The 23,250-nt window shown below is 33.0% G+C and overlaps 4 protein-coding genes across 4 annotated transcripts; 3 read left to right on the forward strand and 1 right to left on the reverse strand.

The window, feature by feature from the left end:
• The first annotated feature begins 9,996 nt into the window (after positions 1-9,996).
• Positions 9,997-11,023, forward strand: LOC102629142 (uncharacterized). Its single transcript, XM_006490777.4, has 2 exons — positions 9,997-10,203; positions 10,564-11,023. Exons 1-2 carry the CDS (start codon positions 10,004-10,006, stop codon positions 10,844-10,846), a joined length of 483 nt encoding a protein of 160 aa, XP_006490840.2. The 5' UTR covers positions 9,997-10,003; the 3' UTR covers positions 10,847-11,023.
• A 4,074-nt stretch (positions 11,024-15,097) lies between these two features.
• On the reverse strand, positions 15,098-16,399 carry LOC102618968 (metalloendoproteinase 4-MMP). The gene has a single exon (XM_006491386.4). It carries the CDS (start codon positions 16,294-16,296, stop codon positions 15,406-15,408), a length of 891 nt encoding a protein of 296 aa, XP_006491449.2. The 5' UTR covers positions 16,297-16,399; the 3' UTR covers positions 15,098-15,405.
• A 2,692-nt stretch (positions 16,400-19,091) lies between these two features.
• LOC127900869 (L10-interacting MYB domain-containing protein-like) lies at positions 19,092-19,849 on the forward strand. Its single transcript, XM_052436126.1, has 2 exons — positions 19,092-19,409; positions 19,490-19,849. Exons 1-2 carry the CDS (start codon positions 19,092-19,094, stop codon positions 19,847-19,849), a joined length of 678 nt encoding a protein of 225 aa, XP_052292086.1.
• Positions 19,850-20,333: 484 nt separating this feature from the next.
• Positions 20,334-21,696, forward strand: LOC107174913 (uncharacterized). Its single transcript, XM_015526189.2, has 3 exons — positions 20,334-20,822; positions 20,907-21,141; positions 21,233-21,696. Exons 1-3 carry the CDS (start codon positions 20,334-20,336, stop codon positions 21,694-21,696), a joined length of 1,188 nt encoding a protein of 395 aa, XP_015381675.2.
• The last annotated feature ends 1,554 nt before the right edge of the window (positions 21,697-23,250 follow it).

A 23,250-nucleotide genomic window follows, 5' to 3' on the forward strand; every position in this document is an offset into this window, starting at 1 on the left:
TTTAGGGATTTAAATGTGGGGCCCGGGTGGGGCTGTCTTAAGTCTTAGCCTTACATTGTTGGGTAGGCGACAACTGACAGACAGTGATGATGCTGATGCACATCAATCAACCAGCTACTTGTTTTAGAATCAGAATTTGCTAGCTAAGTTACGTAATGTCGACAAGCTCAGACTCGGGGCGGACGTGGTTCGTTGATTCTATTTGATGTTGATCCGCATTCAACTTTTGGTATCCGGATTCATAAAAAAAAGGGATAATTTTGTCCTGCACCCAACTGTTTCAACATATTTCACCACACACCCATATGTTTCGAAAATACTCACTCCACACCCAATTCCGTTAATTTGACCGTTTATTCTAACGGTCAAAGGGCAAATTTGGAAATTCATATCCTAAATATTATTTGATGATGATAAATTAAATTTATTTGATAATTTAATTGATGAAATTATTATTAATTACCTTTAAATAAATTTTTTTAATGTAAACATTAATTATTAAATTAATATTTTATCTCATTTTATTTTTCTCTAATTCAAGATAAGGGGTATTTTGGACATTTACTTAAATTTCAAATAGCTCCGTTAAACATAACGGTCAAATTAACGGAATTGGGTGTGGAGTGAGTATTTTCGAAACATATGGGTGTGTGGCGAAAAATGTTGAAACAGTTGGGGGCAGGACAAAATTAACCCTAAAAAAAAATATATACAGATTTAGATGCGAGTAATATTTTTATGGATTATGGACAGATTTTTTTGGATGTTTAGATCTGTATAATAATAAATTTAAATATAATTTTAAATTTAATAATTTATTTAATAAAATCAATTATAATTTAATAATTAACAATTCAATATAAATAACGTACAACAACATAAATTCATAAATGATAATTTCACAACATAAATCAAATATAAAAAAAATATTTAAGATAAACTGATTTATTATAATATTCTCTAATTATTATTATTAATTTTTTAACATATTTTTCATAGTCAATGAAGATTATATAGTTAAATATGCTTATACATATTAAATAAATAATTTAATTTATATATTTTTCAATTGAATTTTAATTGAACAAATGATTTAATTATTAAATAATGCAGATATGGATATCCGGCTTTCCGGATGCACACAGATCTTGATTTTTAAGATTCGGATCCACATTATTTAACATGCATATCCGGATCCAAAGTTTATTGTCATCCCTAGCGTGTACCACCCTTTCTCGCAAATCGGCATTTCACTCAATTACCCAACCACTCGGCCTTTGTGAGGGCAACAGTTTGAGCCCCCACAAAAGCATTGTGGGGGCTAAAATTCTTTTCCCAATTATGAAAAATAATTGAGTGAAGGCAGCCTCCTTTCTCTCGAAATGAGAGTGGATTAGACATTTCTCGAATATTAGAGAGAGTCAAAATATGGGCTTCAATCTCAAGAATTTGTCTGATTGTAAATATATCAGTAATAGCCTCATGTAATATTAGTTGTAATTTAGGCATTAGTCCCATGTAATTCAAAATAACTTGCAATTTACACTTTGTGAATTAATTCATTTATCAATGCTTGATATGTTTCTATATCTACACTGATCACACATATGCAGCATGTTGTTGTTAGGCATTGCTTAACAGCATATCAGTTGAATTTGATTCAATTACTTATCTACCCTAGTTCTTAATTGCCTAATTTCTTTTATCTTCATCTATCCCAATTTTGCGTATTGTGGTTCTGCTGCCCTTGCCTAACCGCTTAAACTTTTTTCTCTTTCTCATTGAAATTCAAGTCTTTTTTAAATGTAGAATTATTCTTCCTTTGGGAAAAAAAAGAAAGCAAGAAATATTCTATGTAAATTGCAGAATATTGCAAGAACTAAAGTCCGAATAACATTTTAGATAGCCTTAATCATTCCGAAATACTTTTGTTAGATTTCTTTATTAATTTATAATGAAAATCTATAGAAGCACGAAGCCACCATTAACCCTAACTTTATTGATCAAAATAATAAAGTAGATGGAACTGAACTCACTACCCAGGTTGGCGAAAAGGGAAAAGAAAAAAGATGTAATAATAGACCCCCAACATGGAAAATGCACCATGTATATCTTGATTTGATCGCGTTAATAAAGAAGATGTGACATCGAAAAGTAATTCGTGGAATACGATATTACCTCTATATGCTAAGCCTACCCATTACGTGAGGATTATCGTATTTAACGGCGGCGAAAATTTTATTGGGGTGGAAATTATAATTGAAAGTTGAATTAATCACGCATCCCCCGACTCGATTGCTATATATATATATTCCAATATAAAATTTTAAAACGTGGGAAAATTCGAGAAAACATATAAATCATGTAATTTAAGTGCTTTAAATGTAAACTTTTAAAATTTTACAGTTATATATATATGTTCAATCTGAAATTTTAAAATGAGAGAAAGTGCGGAAAACCTTTAAAGTTTTAAAGACTTAAAATTGTAAGTCTTTAAAATCGTACGGTTTTAAAATTTTCTGAAATTTTTTCGTACTTTAAAATCTTTAATCAAATAACTACTTTATATATATATATATATAACCGTAAAATTTTCCCGTGCTTTAAATGTATGTATATATAAATGTTACACCGGGGTGGGGGGGGGGGGGGGGGGTTGTGCTTACATCCTTTAATGCTTAACCTAATATTCACAATTCAATTTTTCTTCCCATCGAGAAGAATTTCATCATTTGAGAGTCTTTAAGTTCTTACATAATTGTAGGATCTGAATCCAAATTGTGAGTCACGACATGCTCCCACCAGCGAGAATTTGTCAATGAATAAATGACTGCGCCATTTTCCCATTCATCATGGCTGGTCCCATTTCAATTAATATGTTTTTTTTTTTCATTAAAATTCTTTTCATTGTATTCGGCTATCAGAAAAAAATTGAGCTATAAATAATTGAGGTACGATATCCCACAACTTCAAATAGAGTTGAAGTAGAATATGTTAATTAGCATGCACCATTATTATAATGCAATTAATGAAGGAGAATGATTGCACTACACCATTGCGTCGTCTGGTGCAACGTTTCCATCACCACTCTGAATCTCAATTTTTATGTGTTTTTAAATGTTGATTCCTGAAGTTTTTTTATAACTGTTCCGAGCTAATAAAAATTTACGACATATTATATACACACCACTATAAAAGTTACAATATTAACAACAAAAAGATCAAGTAAACATTTTTAAAAACATTTGTTACAACGACGACAAAATAGCTATGAATTATATAACGTTAGTAAAAAAAATGATTATTATTATTTAATTAATATTATCACCGTTAAGCTCGTGATTATTATTATTCGGAACCGGCTAAGTTACGTCCCACCACTGTATATTATTGATGAGACCAGAGCCTTATTATTATCATTCTTTTTATTTGTAAAGGCTGTGGAATAGAAATTTTGACGTTATATGTTCCTGTTATATGTTCCTGACATGCGAACGGTAAGGGACACTGTACGACACCGAAAATTATAGCAGTGGATCCGACCGTAGACAATCCAATTGATGGAATTCTGCTGCAAATCTTTAATGGTCCCAGCGATCCATTGCCTACGGACTGGCTCAGTGAAATCGACAAATGAAAAGGTGCATACAAATTAGGGGGAAAAAAGGTGTATCTTTTGTTGGGAGACACTTGCCTGTGTTTAAGGTACACAAAAGTTTCCGTGTCCTCTCATTTTTGTACAGCATGCATGCTTTTGCTGCAACTGATGAGTAACTAGGGTTAGGATCTTGACAGCTATGAAGGAATGAGTCTGCTGCATCAAGAAATTACGAGACACGAATAAATTACCTAACAATTTAACTTCATAATAAAGCTAGATATAAATAAAGATCATCGAATGGCTTCGTTTTGGAACCTGTAATCACGTGCGTCGTGTATGCTTGTAGTTGAATTTTAGAAGACATCGCCCGTTTTGCCCGACTCCTTCACCAGCACTTTACACGTGGAATTTAATAATTCAATTGCAGCTCATCCCACGCATATTAACTTGGAAGTAACATAGGCTTGCCCCCATTTGTCATTTGATAAGTTCTTTAACAAGGACGGGTCTCATACGATTCGAAGTTTTAAAGTAAGGACAAGTTAAAAAAAAAAATGCATAAACCGTATGATTTATGAGTTTTAAAATTTTAAATCTCTTAAACTTTACGGTTTTAGAAATTTCTCAAAGTTTTTCGTATTTTAAAATCTCAAATAAATCTTAACAAATAAAAAAAAAATAGTCTCCATTGTATTGAATTTTATAACTTTTTGTATTTTGCTGACATCTCACTGAAAAATGACTAATTTATTATTATTTATCATTTTGTACTGAGAACATTCTCATTTGGATGTCACTAATTAAAAAAATATATATATATATACAGATATAATGTCTAATGAATTGAAATCTTTGTTAGTTTGTATTTTAGTGATATCTTGACTTTATATATAAAGAGAGAAACGACAGACACACACATGTGTGATACTCAACGAATACATAGGAGAGAGGTTTTATTGTATATATAAGAATATTATTGGCTTCTGGCTGTAGGATTGTATTATGATGGTATGTATTTAACTGGTAAATGTTTTGCAAGGACCATGCATGTATGCAGTTTGCGATTAAATCAATTATGCTACGGCCTCGGGACCTGCTTCTGCACAACTTAAAGGGCTCGTGCACAAGTGTGTAACACGTGAGAAACTACTTAAGCTTAAGGTTGGGTTTTTATCAAAGAAGAGGATGCATGCGGTGTTAAATGCGCGGGCACAACTCTTCTTCTCGTCTCGGCGGTGGCTGGCCCTTTCCTCAAGTATATGCATCAAATGTCGATATATTTCAACAATAATAATAAAGGCCGGCAATGCAAAAACAGCGTACACTTATACGAAGTGCAGAAAGCCGATTCAACTGACAATGAAGTCAAACTGTCATACTACGTAAACCAATTTCGCGGACCAATGAAAAATTCACTAGTACCCTTTGATTTTAATTAGTTTTTATTTTATTTACGTCCATAATTTAATATTGAATTAGACTTTTCTCTTGATCTAAGCTCTTATGATATTTTAAAAATTGTTGTCACTTGTCTTTTAGTGTCAGAATATGATTAGAATTTAACTATTTTTATTTATTTATTAACCACTAGTTATATAAATAAAATTAAAATTATTTGTCACTTGTCTTTTAGTGCTAGTTATTTTTATTTATTAACCACTAATAATATAAATGAAATTTGCTCACCAAAATATCAGATTATGAGAGGATCTTGATCCTTCAATCCCCCCCCCCCCCCCCCTCAATTAGAGTTAGAGACTTAATTTATATAATGATTAAACTATTAATATGTATTGAATAATAAAATGAAAACTTTAGAATGTTAAAATGTTATCACTAATTTAACTTATTATTAAAAAATGTTATTTTTTGGTCTAGTTGAAAGAAAAGTATGTCAATGTATTATAAGATAATTGCGACTATTAGAAAGTTATAAAATGGCTTATTGTAGTAAGTAACAACATTTTCATAATTTCATGGTTTTATTCCTATATGCTTTTTGCAGTTAAGCCTCTCTATACTTACAATGTTAGGACCAAATTAATTTATTACTATGATTAAGTTATAACTTAATAGAGGTGTAATGACAAAAAATATTATTTTGACTTAGTCAACCTTAGTGCAACTAATATAGATGTAAAGTATATAGTAAATTCATTAATGGATAAGTTAGAAATATTTTGCCTTTAACAAGAATATGGTAACAACTCTAAAAAATAAAGCGTTATGCCAACAATTTTAGAAAAAAGGTAAAAATTTGTTCAATTCTTATACTTGTATTTTTAAAATACCTTATTTAGTCCCTATAGTTAAATTATTGACACTCCCTTCATTACTTTTTGTTGCTTTTGCCTTGCTTTTGCAATATTATCGTTTTACAATAATGTTTCATTTTTTTATATTAATAAATAGAATAATTAAATTACTAAATTTAACCCTAAAAATAAAATAGAAACAAAAAGAATATGTATTAATTTTTGTGGAATGCTCTACTGAAGAGTTGCTTTATTAATTTTTTTATTAATGACCAAAAGGTTGATAATTTAATTTTTGTTTACAAAATTAATTTTTTTAAACATATGTGAGCTTTCAGAAAAATTAATATATACCCTTTTCATTTTTTTTATAAGGGTAATTATCCACGGACCACCTGTTTTTTTAAACATTTTCAAAAATACACAAATCTTTATTTGTTTTTTGCTATACTCCACTTGAAGTTACAAAGTATTACAGTTGTCCACTATCCTTTACACACTATTATAACGTTACTGAAATCACAAGAGTAAAATTATCATTTTACTGAAAAAATACAAAACGTCATTGTTATGCGCAACCTGGTTTGGGATGGGATTCGGATCAAATTCAAAAACCCGATCAAACTGCACAATTAAAAAATTAAAAATTACAATCAGAGTATAAATATAAACAAAATCCATTCTTTCATCGTCCCCAAGCCTCTCATATCCCGAAGATCTCTCAATTACCAAGCAGCAGGCTCTTCTCTCTCAACTCTCAAGGCGATCAACTCACCGCCGACATTGATCGGTCGTCACGCCAAGCCTTCAGCCTCCCCAGTAGCCATCGCATTGCCAAGTCTCCGCCACACCAACAGCCACGCAATTTCTCGTTGCTCAGTGCATGCTCCACTGCGCCACACAACCAAAGTCTTGTCACCATCGCCAGCCATCGGCGTTCTCCAACTATAATAAGCCAACAATTTTTCATGATTTTGTTATGTGTACTTGCGCTGGATGAAGCTCTGATCACTTGAATCCCTTGCCCCAAAGACGGATTGATTACTTTTGTGTTGGCATAGCCGTAGAGGTGCATGAGGGGAGGCGATGGGCATAGCTTGCGATGACCTTACAGCCTTTGATTTTGAGATTTTAAGTTCTGATAGCATTGTAATTTGTCACTCTGAAAGAAGTCTGTAAATCTGAATTTGATATTTGGCTTCATATTCAAATTGATTTGTGGAGAACTGAAGAGTTTCGGTTATTGGCAAATTTTTCTTCTATAAAATTTAGCTGGAAACAAAGATTTAGCTGCCCAAAGAAATTCCCTTTATTTTTATGATTTCAATTTGGTATTTTTTTTAAATTTAAGTTATATATTTTTTATTTTATTTATGAAAATAAATCAGTTTATTTTGTAGTCTTTAGTCTTTTCTTTGTCATTTAGTTAGGGGAATAATCATTTTATATTTTGGGATAAAATTAAAATTAAGACGATAGTGGACAACTGTAATTTTTTGTAACTTCAGGTAGAATTCAGCATACAAAAAAAAAATTTGTATATTTTTAAAGATCGTGATGATTACAATCATAACCGAATTTCCTATGTTAATTTACAATAGAATAAATGATTACTTTAAGGATGAGAAGTTGAGTTGCAAATTCATGGAGCTCATTGACAACTTGAAGATATGGGAACTGAGTTTGTCAACAATGATTTGTTGTTAGTTTTGGCAACAATAAAAAACAATAATATTTTAGATTTAAAAAGTCATCAAATCATCGCCCTAATATCCCCAAATGCAAATCGTGTTAGCTTTGCCAGCCCATCTATCACCATCACCATCAACACCATCGCCATCGGCAAGCCCCACTCCTACTTAACTCCATCGACTCCCACAATTCATGCATTTTAATATATGGTTACATCATGATTTATTTCACAAGTTAACGCATTTAATTGCTTGCTATTTGATGGAAAAGCTAAACCTAGCTAGTTCTTATCTTTCAATGGATATATTCAGCATGTTTCTTACGAGTACTTGACATCACCACATGTTACATGCATGTGGGTGGCTGATTAGTTACCCAAAAAAAAGTATGATAATAAAATGCTCGAAAACATCCCAATATTCCAATTTTGGAGCATTAACGCGAAAAATGAATTTGAATTTTTCTATATTCTTGAGAGGCAGCAAAGAAAATTCACCTTAATTTCAGGCCGTCAGAAAATGATCTTATTTCATAGGTTAAGATGAAGTCAGAGATAATATTATTCCATTGAATTTCAAAGGCAAAGTTCCATAATCAAAATTTTTTCATTTTTAAGGTCAGAATAAAGTGGCGCGCGACCATGTGCTTCAAGCTTTTAATGCTGAAATATAAAGTTGCAAAGCATAGAAGGTGACGTGTTCTAGAATAGCAGGAACAAAGAGGAAAATAGAATAGCATGTGGAAGTGATGTGCTAATGTATTGGGAGACTTATTAGTGCTTAGCCTGGCCTATTATGTACTTTTAGTGGCATTTTTTTTAAAATTTTTTTGGAAAGTTATCAATTAATGTATTTGAATGGAGTTGACTAACACATTTTATGGGGAACTCGTATAGTTTACTCCTTTCACTTGTATTATAATTAAGCTTTTAAAAAATTAAATAAAACAATCAATTAAAAAAATTACGGGTTTTCCACTAAATAATTATTATTAAAAAAGAAAAATGGAAGGCGTTGCTAAAGAGGAAACGGCGGCCCAACGGATCCTTCCGATTTCTCCTATGTGAATTCTTAAATGAGAAGCATATGTAAAGAGACCTGGCCCACGTGATGCTTATCAGCTCCATTTCCTATTGTATTATCACTCACACCAAAGTTGCATATCCTTGTCCCTCGGAACGTTTAGATGGGCAGACTCTGTTTTGATCGCACGATTGGGTGGATAATAATATAAACGTTGATGATCATAGTGGTGATTGACATGCTTTGGCTCTTTCTGTCTCCTAAATTTAACCGTATCCAACGGTCTGTTGCTTGTAGTGCGGTCCCGGATCACCGTGTCACGTTTCCAGGGCTATTTTCCACTTTTAATCATGGCGTTGATTGTTGAAGACTTTGTTTAAAGGTGATAAACAGCAATTTACTTGGAATGCCGCATCATTTCTTATTTCCCCGCGAGAATTGCTATAATGACATATAAATCCCATTACTTTTATTTTTATTACGACAGCAACAGCTACCATACAAAGCTCACAAAATTTCCTCTCTTTTTTTTTTTTTTTCAATTTTCCCTCTTAATGCTTTTCACAGTTAGCGTTTCACCCCTTCACAAATCCCAAGAGCTACCAATCCCCACTCTCTGCAAGTGCGCGTACGATGCCGTAATCCCCCACAACTTTTATTTCGTTTTAATTTTTGTACCCTTTTTCACTCTAAAGCTCAATTTGCGCGGGATTGAAGCGTCTCGATTCGCCCACCCCGCGGCCAAGAAAAAGAAATAACCCAAAAACACGAACACACATTTTTTGTTTTTTGGAAAAAAAAAAGCCCCATTTGTTATTTCATATGCTTGTAAATTGAAAAAAAAAAAAACTAAATTTGGCCAGAATTTCAAGTTTGATTTCTTCGAATTGGATGATTATAATTATTTTCCGAAATCTTACAAAATTTAAATGAAAATTGCATTAATTCAAAAATAGTCCTTAAGACACTTAGAAGTATGTACTCAACAATGATGTGATTAACCTTATCGTAATTTACTTGCACGATTGGAAAGTGAAATCGCGCTTGGGTTGGGTTGGGTTGGGGATTTGAATAGGAGTAGCATGCCAGTTATACATGGACAAAGATAAGAAGCAGAAGAGGACAAAAGAAGATGAAAAAGGTAAATACTAAATAGGTAAAGAAATAAAATCAAGCTAAGAAATTGCTGTCCAGGACATAACTGTCATTTTCCCATCTACATTTTAAGGTTCACATCTTCCTACCCCCAACTGAAAACGACTGCAATCAGGCAACCTGTGGTCTACCTGTGCGAGTATATTTATATATTTCCTGTTTATATATTTTATAATTTTATTTACATATATAAAAAAAAGTTATGGGATTTATACACCGACTCCCAAAAAAAATAAAAATTACTCTCTTTCTTTATACACATATTTATGTTTCTATATATGTCAAATGACTCTCTTGTAGCTGTCTCTCTTATTGGGTTTCTCTTCATCTTTCATTTCATTTTGTCTCTCAGTTTTATAAAAAATTCAAGGTTATTGACAATGGTGGATCTTCAAACAGTATGTTGCATGTGCGGCGACGTCGGTTTTCCAGACAAGCTCTTTCGCTGCAACAAATGCCGCAACCGCATACAACATTCGTATGAATTTCACCATCATCATCATCATCATCGATCATTTATTGCCATGAATCAACCATTATACACACACACACACACACACACACACACACACACACACACACACACAAACACACACATACACACAGAGTTTATTACCATATTTAGTTTCATCATGATCACCATCATCACATGTAGTTATAATATGTACATACCCATATCGGCCAACCAACCACCACCATCACCATCTTCACCTTTCTTATGCTATAAGCATATGATAGATAGTTCACGAAACATTAGAACCCATGTACCTTTTTTCTTTTTTCTTTTCTGGTTTAAAATCATGATTTGATTGTCGTCAAACGTTTCTTGATTGTACAGTTATTGTAGTAACTACTACAGCGAATTTGCGGAGCCAATTGAGATGTGCGATTGGTGCCAGAGTGAAGAAAGAAGCTCAAGACTTGGAAGCTCAGCAAAGAAATCTTCATCGGGATATGGAACCGGGATCACAAACCGATCCGAGTATTCAGGCGACAAAATCAAGCAACAAGATCGTGAAGAGAGCAGCGGCAGCGCCGAGAAAGGAAAGAATCCGAGCGGCACGCCTTCTCCACGGCCCACTACGCGCAGGTACAAGCTTCTCAAGGATGTGATGTGTTAAGAGTGACCAAAAAGAAAAAGGGAAATCAACTTCGTATCAAAATCTTTTAATTGTCTTTATAGTAGTAAGTGTTTAATAGTTAAGTTTGTTTTTTGAGATATGGTTCTTATGCCCTTTGTCTTGTGCTTTGGTTTTCAGCAAGTACGTTTTCAATAAAATAATGTAACTTTGTGCCTAGCTAATTTTGAATCCCTTTTCTTATTATAATTTTTTTAGGGCGTTGTGTGCATGAGAGTGCAAATTAAATAATTTATTTATTCATTCAAAGGGTTTTATTATTGATATGTTTTGAGGAAGTGTTCTTAGTCCATAATCAGAAATTAGAAAAATACTAATTGGGAAAGAAGGAACGAGTTCGTGAGTAGGGTTTGTCTGATCGATCAGTCAACACAACAAGGTCCGTGGGATAAGTTGCACTAATTTGTTTGCTTTGTTGAGTCTCTTAAGGGGAATTGAATGCACTTGGATGGCTTTAGTTTGGCCGAAGAATTCATAGTACCTAAAGCTGCTTGCTTTTGCAGATTCATTGAAGGCCTTAAATATAGCTAGGCCCTCTATTATTGCTTTGAGGACGAAAAAAAAAAGCAAAATTTGTGTGGACATATGCTAAAATTTACCTTTATAAATTCCAATAGTACTCTATAGAGAGTGTTTTACTACTACTGGTTCTTAATTTGAAGCAAAATCTAGAATCACAGAATGAGATAAAAAGAAAAAGTTTCAAAGAGAAATTAACTGGTGGTTTCAAGGGGCAGTCACTTAAGTGATGAGCTAGCATTGTAGCGGTTTATATTTCTTCTAGAAGTCTAGCAGGGCTAGCTAGCACTTTGTTGACCCGTAGTTGTGTGAAATATCTTCAAAGTACACAAACTTATAAGATCCCATTCACTGTATCTGTTTTGGCTATTTATGAGAAACCAACAAAAACCTTTTCTTATTGCTCTTTGAAGTGACAACGAAGACATCGCCTCAATCTAATAACTTAATTTTTTTTTCATGTTTTAATTTGTTAATAATTTCACTGTGTAACTTCTAGTACAATTTTTCTTATCTTCGTCGTCCTCTTCTTCTTCTTCTACTACTACTACTTTCTCCTTCACCATAAGCTTTGTTTCTGACCAAACCTCCATGTGAACCTAATTTGAAGATCAAGGAAACTCACTATAAATAACTCATAATGATTGCCCAATACCCATTTTCGTATGCCCACAGTCACATGGTTGCTGCTTTACCTCCCACACTCTTCCTCTTTCCCTTAACCATTTTTGAAGCAACTTGTTAATGTATGTTGGATCTGACACTGATTAACATGCAATGATTCTATCGCTCATCACGTATTTATATATTCTATCACTCATCAAAACTTGGTGGATTCGAAAGAAAGTACAAGCAAATCCAATACTAAGTTTTATAATTCACAATTAAGTGGATCATTTATAACATTTAGTCTAGTGAAATCCAATGTGCTAAACTTGTAGTGTTATTGGATATTAGATGATATTGTTTTGAAATACTTTGATAAATAGAATCGGATTAAATATATACTAATTTCTTTGGGTATATACATTAATAACCCTAACATAAATCCAGGGATTTAGTAGAGTCATTTTTGCTTCATGGACTCTTTTATCAGCTTCTTGTTACCTATGGCTCGAGGAACAACAGTGTAGCATGCAACTATTATACGTTGATGTTAATATTTCCAGAGACTTCAATATTCTTCTGCGGCAGTAATGCATTGCAGTTATATTATATAGGTCTTTCAATGCTCAGAAGGATAATTAGGCATTGTTTATAAGTGTTTTAAGGAGCTGGGATTTGCATACATTTTATATAATGTAATTATCACCATTAATAAAAGAATGTATTTAAGAATAGAATTAGAAAGACTTGATTATTGGAACATTAATTCCACATTATCACTTTCAGCTTCTTTAATTTAGTATTTTTTAAATCACTTTTTTTTGGCCTAAATTAATATTTAAGTCTCAAACTGAGGGATTAGGATCCTCTCCTAGTATTAGTCTTTCGAATTTAATAGAAAAAGTTGGTTTAATTGTAAATAAAGTAAATAAAGCTGGTTTAATTGTCAACGTCAAAATTTAAAATTCAATCTTAACCACTTATTTAATTAAGAGAGAGTAAGAGAGAAAAAATACTGAGAGAAAAATTTATCTTAAATAGGGATGGTCAACTAATAAAAGCTACTTGAGAATTACTTGATGAAATCATTGGCAGCGATTATCACTTTCTTTTTGGAAATTAACTCTTCCAATGAAGCATCGAATTGGTTATTTGCTCTTGCATTAGCTAGCGTTATGTCATTTATTCTATTCAGAACCAAAGTATGCAAGTTATCGTTATTACTCGAAGTTGCTAAAACTTTCTAGGAACGAACAACATAGTTAGCCCGTCGGGTTTTAGTTTCATAGTATGTGGGGCAGTGTCTCATTGGCGATTGTTTTGCAGAAACAAGCTTGTGGTTCTCGTTCAGCTTGCAATTGTCGATCAATTTCGCTGAAAGAATTTTGTGGTCTTCAATTCTACTTTTTAAACTTACATCTGGAATGACACGTGGACAATCTACGCTTGCGACACGTGGACCATCTACGCTTGCAACACGTGGATGGCATTAACTTCAAAATGTCAACTCTTAGCAGGCGTAATCTTGTCGTGTGTAGTCAATGATGACAAAGATGATGGGGAAGATAATCACAATCCATTACCCATTTTAAAACACGCAGGACTTTTCCTCTTCTTACTTTTTTCTCTTTTTTTTTTTTCATTGAAGATGACCACAAATCCATTATCATATTGCATTGATTAACGTTGGTCAATTTTTTCTTTGATTGCTTAGTTGTATCTTGTAAGATTCTGTAATCAATATAATGAGTTTTATCTTGTCGGAACATTCGCACATTTTAAAGTTGATGTAATTTAGGATTTCAAATTATTATCTATAATAATATAAAATATTAAATTAAAACGAAATAATGTAATTGATTTGAAATACCATCATCAAGCGAGCCGATGAATATTTATAAAAATACGTAGATCCGGCCTATTATATGGCCCTAAATATTTGTCGCAAGTTGATGTAAGGGATTTCTGTCACGTTTCTGATCCAAAGTACTATGATTTTTGAATTCGTATGTTAACTGCTAATTAACAGTATAATTAATAATTGGAGGTTGGTAAAGTTTTTTCAATATAAAACGTACAATATTCAAGGTCTCAAACTCGTGCGGCGAGTGTGAGAAAGCGACGGCGGGGAAGAGACATAGTGACATACACAGACTTACGGTGGTCCCTCGTGCCTCTCTCATTCACGCTCCCCAACAACTGAGTCTCGTTGAAAGCCTTTCGCCATGGTGTTTGCATTCATGGTGCCATGCCCTCTACATTCCTGAATAATAAATTTTGTGGCAATTTTGTTCTCAAACACGTACTAGCATAAAACTGACATTAGAAAGAAACATTACTCTCTTTTTTTAAAAAAAAAAAAAAAATCAAAGTAGTTACTCTATAAATTAATAATATCGAAAAATAATAATTTTTTTGGTCCTAGCTTAAGATTAACATGTTAAATCAATAATTCAGTAAATTCGTAAAACAATAAATTATTAAAAAAATCATATTTTCTAATAAAACTCACTTACTACATAAATTAATAATAAACTAATTTAAATTTTTATCCAAGACTTTCAAAAATAACCTTGCTTCTTTATGAAATAATATTTTGTTATGTGGAAACAAATTTGACGCGGTATTGTCATTTTACCCCAAAAAAAAGAGAAAATCATTTTATGTCACTATCGCTGTAAGTGTTTCTTTACATGTGACGAGTTCTACAATAAAAAAAGTCATCTTCAATATTTTCTTTGCTTTTAATTCATTCCCATGACACTTCATAGTTGAATGCAATTACCTCTTATTAGAATTTTCCATTTATATTAGAGTAAAATCTCCATAGATAGTCTTTATTGTAGAGATTTTTTTCGTTTAAAGTCTTTTTTATGGAGTTTATTTTTCTCTTTGTTAACTTGACAAAGATTCTCTTTATTGTACTCTTTAATGTAGCCGTATTTTTCATTTACTGTATATAGATAAGACAAGATCAAATTTAACCGAAAATAAGGCTTCAGTGTATTCCAAAAAAAAAAAAAAAAAAAAAGGGGGCTTCAACTTCCATAAATCAATGTTCAGTTGGCACCAACCATTAAATTTGCATCAAGAATAAAATCCCAATAATATATTTATGGAAGAATAAGCAGGACAAGAGTACAATAAAACCATTCACTTATTCAAGAACTTTTACAAATTAGCTTCCTTTGAATTCCAACTATCGCTAAGACTAGTATCAAATCTTAAAGAAATTCTCGGAAAAAAGATAATAATGAAAAATAGTAATTAAAAATAATGAACGTAATTATGATATGAAAAGACTAGCTACCACCGTATGATCATGACCTATGATCTCTAAAAATAATCTAAGACAAACAATCAGCTCCATATGATTTTGGGCTGCATGATTATATATATTATGTATCCTATCCGAATCATCTAGTAATATTAATGCAAAAGCAAAATACCAAATAATGCAGCATCATTGTGGCCCACATAGACGATTTGATTCTCAAATCAACGGCCAGATTTGTTGAAATATCAGATTCTACTAAGGAACCAATTGTGAAATTAGGGTTTGATCCATAGAGAGCTTGTACTCCTTGTATGTCATCAAGAGCTAAATCAACTTTTTTATCTCGAGGTTTTAACGTAGGGTACATAACGGCTTCTTTAACCGGACTATGCGTTAACCCTAGCAAATGCCCAATCTCATGCACAGCCACTGATTCCAAATCAACCGCTACCGGTGATTTCTCGGACCCAAAATCAACGGCCCACGTCTCAGCTGCATCCAAATGAAACTTCCCACTCTCCGGTGAAAACGAGTGAGCCAATACCCCTAACACTCCATCAAATGGCTCTCCATCGCCGTGATCGCCGTTGTAAAACCCTATTCTTATATCAGCAAAATCGTAGTCATCAGTTTCGATGAAACTAACGGGAATAACAGATGCCCATTTACTGAAAGCGCGTTTAAACACGGCTTTAATGTCTGTTATGTGCAAGTAATTGATCATGTTCTCTTTTGAGAAGGCGTACGAGAGCGTCATGGGAACGTGACGTGTCCATCGAGGCTTACCAGGAAATAACACGTAATCTTTCTTTGCATGCAACGAACTGGCCTTGTAAGAATCAGACAGCATAAGCTTTGATCCATCCAATGTATTATCAGATACCTTGTGCCTTGTGGCTTCAGCGGGATCATACTTATCAGATTGCTTCAACTTGAATTTTGGTGTTGATCGGACGGCAATGCATTGCGGCGATTCATGGATGAATATGATGAAGATGAGAAGAAGGAGATGATTGGTAAATAAAAGCATGGTATTGACTGGTATCTAGTGCGAGAATTTGGATTGCATTTGGAGGGAAGCTTTATTATAAAGGAAGTGCTAGATTCGTAAATTTAATTTATGTAAATGGTTGCCAACAATTCCAAAAATAATTAGGCTAAGATTAATGATGCTTAAACTGATCACTGATGGGAAGTTTGTATAATCTCTTAATCCTTATCATGATATTTTCTATTTGGTAACGCAGAAGCTTTGAAAAGGAGTATTGGTCTTTGCTAAATTACATAATTTGTAACTTATAGCAAATCCAAGTTTAATCACCCATGATCTCACAATTATTTCACATGTTTTCATTTTCTTATGTTGGGTGACTACATTTGGATTACAGGAGCTGCCCACTTATTGACGGTTAAAGATTAACATTTAATCGATAATTAATTAGGGATACATTTGTATATACCTATTTCCTTAAATTGTTGCCACATATACATATTTCACTACACACACACATAAACGTGTCGATAAGCAAAGCAATCAATTGTAGCATTTTTTTCAGCACGCCTTTTATAATTTTTGCATATCATATTTCAAAGTACAAATTTATTTAAAGTAATTTCCCTTGATCGTAGGCCTAATGGGCTAGTGGCATCGGTAGCCCACTTCATTATAAGGATATGATATATTATTAATACATAAAACAATGATTTGTTAATAAAAGCAACAGTGAATGGTCGAACCAACTAATGGAGACGAATAAAGATGTATTATGGTCAATTGCCTATTTTGGACATTCAAGGGGCTGCAGGTGAAGTGGGGACTTTTATTAGGTCTAACAAATTTCTAGTTTTATTTCATTTTCTCTTGAAGAAGAGGAAAGGCAAACTGCATGAAGCAACCGGGTAGTTAGAATTTATCATTGCTGCTGGTCGTTACCACTCTCTGTCAATTGTATCATATTTTTGACGTGTGGGCGACTCAATGTGTCAACTGACATGCAAAAAGTCAAGAAAAATAGTGTTTGTTCACTTCGCTTTGAAGTACTTGGAGTGTAAAAGACTCAATGTTCCAACTCCCAGGTCTAAGAAAAAGCCTCAAATGTAGCTGCCATCTTAGGCCACAACACTGTAGTTTCCTGCTCATTTTTTCTTCTTTTTTTTTTTTATCGCAAATTACTCAAAAATTATCTATATCCTTTAATTGCATATTACTTCATTTTCTCTCAGAGAAAGCGCAAGGACACCAAATTTTCTAACAGAATCTTTCACTTTCCTCTTATCCAAACAAAAGCATTAGTTTCTTGGGTATGCAACAGCTATTCGCTACCTAAACAGTCGAATGGTGCATCTTCCAAGTACCACCCTCTACAAACTTTTGGTGCGGAAGCGAGATGCCTAAACTTGTCTTGGTTTATACGTATAAAGATCCAAGACGAATTAATTATGAAAAAAGAATACTCTTTGTTTATAAATATATATATATATATAACTTATTTTCATTACAAATACACATACACAGAAGAGTTTTGAATAGAAGGAAAGAGCCTAAATTATAGGTCTTGACACATGTTATTAGCAATACGAAATTGTGAACGGCAGGTCCTTGAGTGAAAAGATCAATTTGATGAAGCATGAGTGATTGCCGAGTTTATCTACAAGATACTTGCTGTTGATGAACGATATTGTAGATGTGGATATGGAGTGACTTTAGGTGATTCATTTTGGGTGCACTTCTGATGCAATTTTCAGCAGAGGTGCAATAAGACCGTGAGCGAGCAATGTTTAGTTGACAGTAAAGCACCGTCTTTGGCTAGTCTCTCTTTGTCATTCATAACAACTATTTTAGAATTAGAGACCTACATAGAATTGACATTGTTAACATTTTTTTTTAACAAAAGGAAAAGGGAAGCACGCTGTCACGGGACGAGAGGTTTCGAGCTCGTGCCACACTCCCGCATCCCATACTACGAGAGTAAGGTGGCGTTTGTTTTTTAACTTAATAACTTAAAGTGACTTAACTTAATTAATTAAGTTAATTAGAAGTGTTTGTTTTTATAACTTAATAGGACTTTTTAGATAATTTTGACTTAATAAAATAAGCTATTTTTTTAGCTTTTTACTGAATGGAAAAATCTGAATTAAGTCAGTTACTTTCTAATGTCAAAAATATCCATACTTTATAATTTATTTTTCATATCTATCCTAAAACTCACCTAAAAAAATTTATCCCACATAATAATCTTATCATTATTTTTTTAGCCGTCATGCAATCTCCCCTCACTTTGCTTCTCTCGTCCAGTTCTTGAATTTCCCATTAATTTCTCTTGAATCTCCCATTAATTGCTCACCAGGCAAGCACTTGACTTGGGCCTTTCTTTTTTACTTTTCAATTACCTTTTCTAGCATTCACTTTTATTATATTTGACTTTTCAATTACGTTTTCTAGCATTCACTTTTAATAATTAATAGCTTTGCTACTCTTTTTGGATCTGACACACTTCGTTATGCGTTTTGGGTATTGTTTTATTTATATGAATATATTTTGTTAATCTGACAGTGATTTATTTGGGAGAATTTTCGCTCATCTGTTTGATTTCATTTTTCTTTTTTATAATTGAGATGATGTTGTGTATGATCAATTGACTGAATGCAGATATGACATTGCATTTTTTTTTTTAATGTAATTGGTTGAAGTAGTTTTAATAGAGCTATCTTGGGTGGTTACGAATTTTCCAGTCTCCTTGAGAGTGAAATTAATAATGGCAATTGCTGAAATTAATAATCCACAATTGGTTCCATTTGATTGTTTTTTGCGGAACTTTCTCATAGATGTCGTCACAAGGGGAGAGAGCAAATTGGACTGATCCAACTTATAGGAAATATTTTATTGATCTCTGCATGCGTGAAGCAAACAATGGAAATAGATCTGGGGCAACCTTGAAGCCTACTGCTTGGAACAGGATTTCTCAGGAACTGAAAACATTGACAGGAAAATCTATTACCCCGAAACAACTTAAAAATGGATGGGATTATATGAAAAGGCAATACCTCACATGGCTGAAATTAACAATGACAACAAGACATGGTTACAATTCTACAACTCGTACTTTTGATTGGCCACCTGAAAGATGGGAAGAATACTTGAAGGTAACATTTTTTTTATTTAAGTAAATTATTTAATATTTTTACATATAAGTATAATCAATTATTATGTTTTGATTGAACAGAAATATCCAGAAGCTAAACAATTTCGCAATAAACCTTTAGCAAATGCTGAAGAGTTGGAGGCATTGTTCTCAGGTGCAGTAGCAACAGGAGCTTATAACTGGAGTTCTGGAATGGAAGGGATACCAGAAATGGGGAATCTATCATCGATGCTATCTGAAACTCCAATTAACGTAGAAAATAATGATTGTGAGGTAAAAACACCAGATTCATACACCAATGTGGATGAACCGCTTCCCGATGACATGCAAAGGTGTAAAAAGAAACAAAAGAAAAGCAAATCGGATGAAACTCGCGAAGATATCAACAAATTAGTGGATGTATTAGAGAAGACCGATGACAAAGGACCTTCAATTACTTAGTGCATGCCGATTTTGAGAAAGCTACTAACTTATGACAATCCCATGTATTATGTGGCTACTAATGCACTCTGCAATAAGAGAGAGTATCGAGAACTATGGATGGGCATGGAGTGTGATGAAGAACGAATTGGATGGATTTATAGTTTACCAAAAGGGCCTTAATATCTTATTCCTAGTTCATTTGTCAATGTTTTATTTGGTGTGTTTTGGTTATTTGAATATTTAATGAATATCTTGCTGCTCAAAGTGTGGTTTACATTGCTTATCTATGTTTTTTTTTTACTTTATTTTTGTCTTTGTAATTTCTTATAAATTTGTTTATATGGTCAGGTTGTTATATCCTATCACAAATAAATTGCAGCCTAAGCAATACTTTGGACTTTAATAGTAGGTATGTCAACATTCAATTAATATTAAATATTCTTCTTTAAATGCTACATATAATATATATATATATATATATATTCGTATAATAGATATGACTATGGCTGACGAAGAAGTTGACATAAAGATTGGGGTTAGACGAATATTACGGAAACAATTGATTATGTTGGTAAAAAAATTATTGAAAGGGTCGACCAAAAGGCAACGAGTATCTACATCATCTCTGACAGGTTCTCTTTACATTCAAGAACTTTTAAATGAATCACCAATATTCTGCTATGATCTTATGCGGATGGATAAGAATGGGTTCATATCTCTATGTCAATTGTTCAAAGAAAAAGGATGGCTTTCTGATAGTAAGCATTTAACTGTTGAAGAGAAAATGGCTATGTTCTTATTTACAATTAGCCATAATCTTCGAAATCGGTTCATTAAAATTAGATTCCAGCACTCAGGTCATACAGTGCATAGGTATTTTCATGAAGTACTGTCGGCAATGATGAAGTTTTCGAAAGAAATGATCACTCCTCCGTCATTTACAGATAATTCAAGAGGCATCCGTAATACTCGATTAAGGCAAATTTTTAAGGTATAAAACTTTTTGTATACTAATATGTTGAAGAATAAAGCTTTTTATTTTGATCATTGAAATAATTTAATTACTAATATGTAGGATTCAATTGGTGCAATTGATGGAACTCTTATTCATGCATGTATTCCAACTGATAAACAAGTGCCATATAGAGGTCGGGGTAGGGGAGAATGCTTTCAAAATGTAATGGCCCTTTGTGATTTTGACATGATATTTAGATATGTTGTTGTTGGATGGGAAGGAACTGCACATGATTCAAGGGTCTTAACTGAAACCATTCGTAATTCAAGAAATAATTTTCCTATTCCACCGCCTGGTATGTCATTATTTATTATTTTACCAATTTATTCATTATAATTTATAATATTATATTTTATTAGTCACTCATGTTGAATGTTTTTTTCTAGATAAATACTATTTAGTTGATGCAGCATATTCACATACAAGAGGTTTCATGGCACCATACCGTCATGTGCGTTATTGGTTAGGTGACTTTCGTAGTGGCGGTCGAGCTAGAGGAAGGGAGGAAATATTCAATCATGCCCATGCTAAATTGAGAAATGTTATTGAACGTGCTTTTGGTGTGCTAAAGGCCCGTTTTCTAATACTAAAAAGGATGGCACCATACTCATTTGATACACAGAGAAAAATAGTGGTGGCATGCATGGCGATTCATAATTTTCTTCGAAAAATATCAGTGGATGATGCATTATTTGCTCAATATGAAAATGATGAAGTTGAGCTAGAAAGTGGTCATGGCGATCAAAACCACACAGCTAATGCTATCAACTCCTCAAGTATGAAAGATCAAAATTACATGCGACAACTTCGAGATGAAATTGCAAATCAATTGTTTCAAACATCTTATTAGTTTTTTCTTTTTTATATTATATACGATAAAATTTCAAATTTATGGTATTTTATATATTAAAATTCCAAAATCAATATGTGTTCACTTAAATATAGTTTTACTTATAAATGTTAAAATATTGTGGTATTTAATATATTATTTATTTGACATTTAAATTTAATAAGGATACAAATGTAAAACTACACATTTTCAGTTTTTTAAGTTGAAAAAAAACAAACAACTTAATACTTATTTTCAGAGATTCAGACGAAAAAACAAACAAATTATTCAGATTCAGACATTTAGATCTATTCAGAATTCAGACTAATTCAGGTCGATTCAGATTTCAGACAAAAAAACAAACGCCACCTAAGTCTAGTGGAAGTTGCACAATATCGATTGGTTTCGGCTTGCCTTAGGCTTATTAGGAGAATGGCTCCAATTCTCAATCAGTGTGTGAAGGGCTTCGCCTAGACCCCTCTTCAATGTTAAGTCCTCGACTAGCGACAAGCTCCCCAAACTCAACCGGGTCGACCTGCCTAAACTCCAAGGAATTTAGGACCATTGTATTCCCCACACACACTCCCCTGAAGCACGTCTCCAAGAATTAGCAAAACCATTATCGATACTAGCGTACAAGCGCATATTTTGGGTGTCACGATTATGGTCTGTGACAATGCGCTTTATTAAAAATTACATGTCTTCAAGTATAGATCGCTTTTGCTATGGGGTCGAGACACTTGTAACCTTTATGATTTTAGGTGTACCTTATATGATGTAGTTTGGTTGCTTAGAAGGAGTAAAATATTTTGCGGAGATCATAACTTGCCTTAAAAGTGTCTATTTTCCGCGTATTATATATTATTTCGAAGCTTACGAAAAGATGAACAAGTTTTTAGGAACATTTTACTCTTGCTATAGTCCTTAAGTTAAGAAAAACACCTACAGCCAAATACCTTCAGCCTCTGATAGTCAAGATGTTTATGAGAATGCTTAAAATAATGAGTTTGTAACTTTAGTATAATGGATGGCATTTGATTTATTAGGAACATAGCTGTTAGAAAAGCATCCATTCATAAAGTTTGTGGTAAGTTGGCATGAAAAATGAGTGTCAAGCTTGTCTCTATAGGAGTCTATGTTTCCTTTCCACCACTCTATTTTATTCCTATAAGTGAGAGCTCATGAGATTTTGATGTGTGTTACTGGATCGGTGGGGGAACCTGTAGGAAAGGGTGGATGACATGTTGAATTCACATCAGAAATCAAAAATCGCCAACATGAACACAAACGAAATCTTGAATTGCGTATAGAAACAAAACGAACCACTTATATTCTCGGAGATGAGGTATATGAAGAATGGCATTTATGTGTGTGTGTGTGTGTAATCTTTACATCAAATTGATTCTTTATAAGATCCTGAAAACTTATGAAACAATCAAATAAATCATACTTATTTTTCAATAGACATCCATCATCAACAAAAATGACAGTTACTAGAAACTTGATTAAATGAAAGAGGGGCAAGCCCCCACAAGTCACAGGGGATTTTCGCAAGAGGAAATTTGCATTTTTATT

Source organism: Citrus sinensis, chromosome 3, assembly GCF_022201045.2.
Source record: "Citrus sinensis cultivar Valencia sweet orange chromosome 3, DVS_A1.0, whole genome shotgun sequence".
Classification (NCBI taxonomy): Eukaryota; Viridiplantae; Streptophyta; class Magnoliopsida; order Sapindales; family Rutaceae; genus Citrus; species Citrus sinensis.